Genomic DNA, 1769 nt, shown 5'->3' with positions numbered 1-1769 from the left:
TTTTCTTAAAAAAAAAATGGTTTAAAGACTAATCCAGTAATTTACAAGCAGCTGCTTTCCTCTTAGGCTCAAAGGCATTTTACCTGCCTCTACCGGGCACGAACACTGTTCAAGGTCTCTATTAATAATTCGTGCTTGTAGTAATTTAATGTGTATATATTTTGAAAGCATAGAATCGCTACAGAAATCGCGATTCATTCGATTCGTAGCGTTTTAAATCGATTACTGTCCGAAATCGACGATTCACGATTAAAAAATCCCCGTTTCAAGATCGATGCATATATGCATCGTCAGGGTTTGTAAACGATGCATCGAGAAAACGAGTGAATCGTTACACCCCTACTTCTCAGTTGTTGATTTGTGAACTTGCTCGGAAATGATTCGTCATCGATTTGTTCAGATCGATTCAAGTGATTCGTTGAAAAGATCTCAGTTATAAGATCGAGTCGGCAACGGTTGGCAATCGGACGTCACTAATACAAAGATGAGATTTTATTTTATTTCATTTGTATCAAGGGTCTGAATTATTGGCTTACATTTAGCTAAAATACTGTTCAGTTGTAGTTAAAATTAAAATATCACCCAGTGGCAATATCAGCATTAAAATAGCCTGTGTACTTTATTTACTTAGAGAGACAAAACACTGAAGCTACGACAACATTAACCGACATAGGCAACTGAATAAACTTTGGTGGCTTTCCTCATTCTTAAAACTGAACAGTTTGCATTATATCTCGCTATACGCAAGCCATTTAAAGAACATACCGGCTGCGATTTTGAGCGATCTGTGGACTAGCAAGGGAATATTCAGTAGCAGGTTGCTAAATATTGGTAAGTCGACACCACATTCAAAATAAAACTAACATTACTATCATTAGAGCCCGCGGAAAGCTAAAACGACCGGCTGCCATGTTGTTGACTTTAGGCAAATCTCATGGATCAGTCCGTGATTCAGCCTGAAAAAAGTAAGTTGCCGCTTTTTTCGTGGTTTTGCAAGTACGTTACCTACGAGCTAATGTTTGATCAATGAACTTTGCTTATTGTTTTTATTAATGCAGTGGAACTGGTGGTTGTCACTCATGTTGTTGATGCCATCACGTTTTGGGCTCAGGTAAGCTAAATATTTAGGCTAACGTTTACCAAGTCAATTTGACATGACAATGACATCTCTTTGATGTCTGATTACATTGATTTAGCTGCTATTGTTAGTTTATTGAGTCAAACATCTAAATTACTTAAGCATTTATTTTAGAGTTTGTGTTTTTTGTTTAGTTATTTAAAATGTAGTGTGTTTTTCAATTGGTTTGTTTTTGTTTCACCAGAATGTGACAGACAAAATAAATGAGAAGATAAATGTTATACTGATAGAAAAATGCCCCAGCGCCCCTATACTGATGGGAAGACCAAGTTCACACAAGGCAAGTAATATGTGGTCAAATAGGAAAGGTAAAAAAAAAAAATAGATGTGACTCTTTTCCATTTTCTATGTAGGTCTATGGGGCACGATATTCAGAGGACAAGTGCTGGTACAGGTGTACTTTGCAACAGCAATCAGAAGACAAGGTGTGTAAAAAGCTGAGAAAATCAAGAAGGATCCACCATTGTGCCAAATTCTGAACCTCACTTTTATTGTTTATTACCTCCCTCGGGCCCCAGTATGGTTAGGTGTGGGTGGGAATTAAGGAATAGGGACTAATCCGATAGCAGCCTCAACAAGGGAGCCTCAGCAGTGTTGCCAAACCCCTCCCTCAGAAAATCTCTAGAACCAC

At 37.8% G+C, this 1769-nt stretch overlaps 1 protein-coding gene across 1 annotated transcript; it reads left to right on the top strand.

The window, feature by feature from the left end:
- Nucleotides 1-405: 405 nt before the first annotated feature.
- LOC107661038 (serine/threonine-protein kinase 31-like) lies at nucleotides 406-1619 on the top strand. Its single transcript, XM_016450480.1, has 5 exons — nucleotides 406-831; nucleotides 926-965; nucleotides 1059-1111; nucleotides 1323-1418; nucleotides 1492-1619. Exons 2-5 carry the CDS (start codon nucleotides 935-937, stop codon nucleotides 1615-1617), a joined length of 306 nt encoding a protein of 101 aa, XP_016305966.1. The 5' UTR covers nucleotides 406-831; nucleotides 926-934; the 3' UTR covers nucleotides 1618-1619.
- The last annotated feature ends 150 nt before the right edge of the window (nucleotides 1620-1769 follow it).

The sequence above is a fragment of the Sinocyclocheilus anshuiensis genome, unplaced genomic scaffold (assembly GCF_001515605.1).
Source record: "Sinocyclocheilus anshuiensis isolate Anshui unplaced genomic scaffold, SAMN03320099.WGS_v1.1 scaffold17353, whole genome shotgun sequence".
NCBI classification, from domain to species: Eukaryota; Metazoa; Chordata; class Actinopteri; order Cypriniformes; family Cyprinidae; genus Sinocyclocheilus; species Sinocyclocheilus anshuiensis.
The sequence above is the reverse complement of the archived record's forward strand: the minus strand, read 5'-3'. Positions and strand labels throughout refer to the sequence as shown.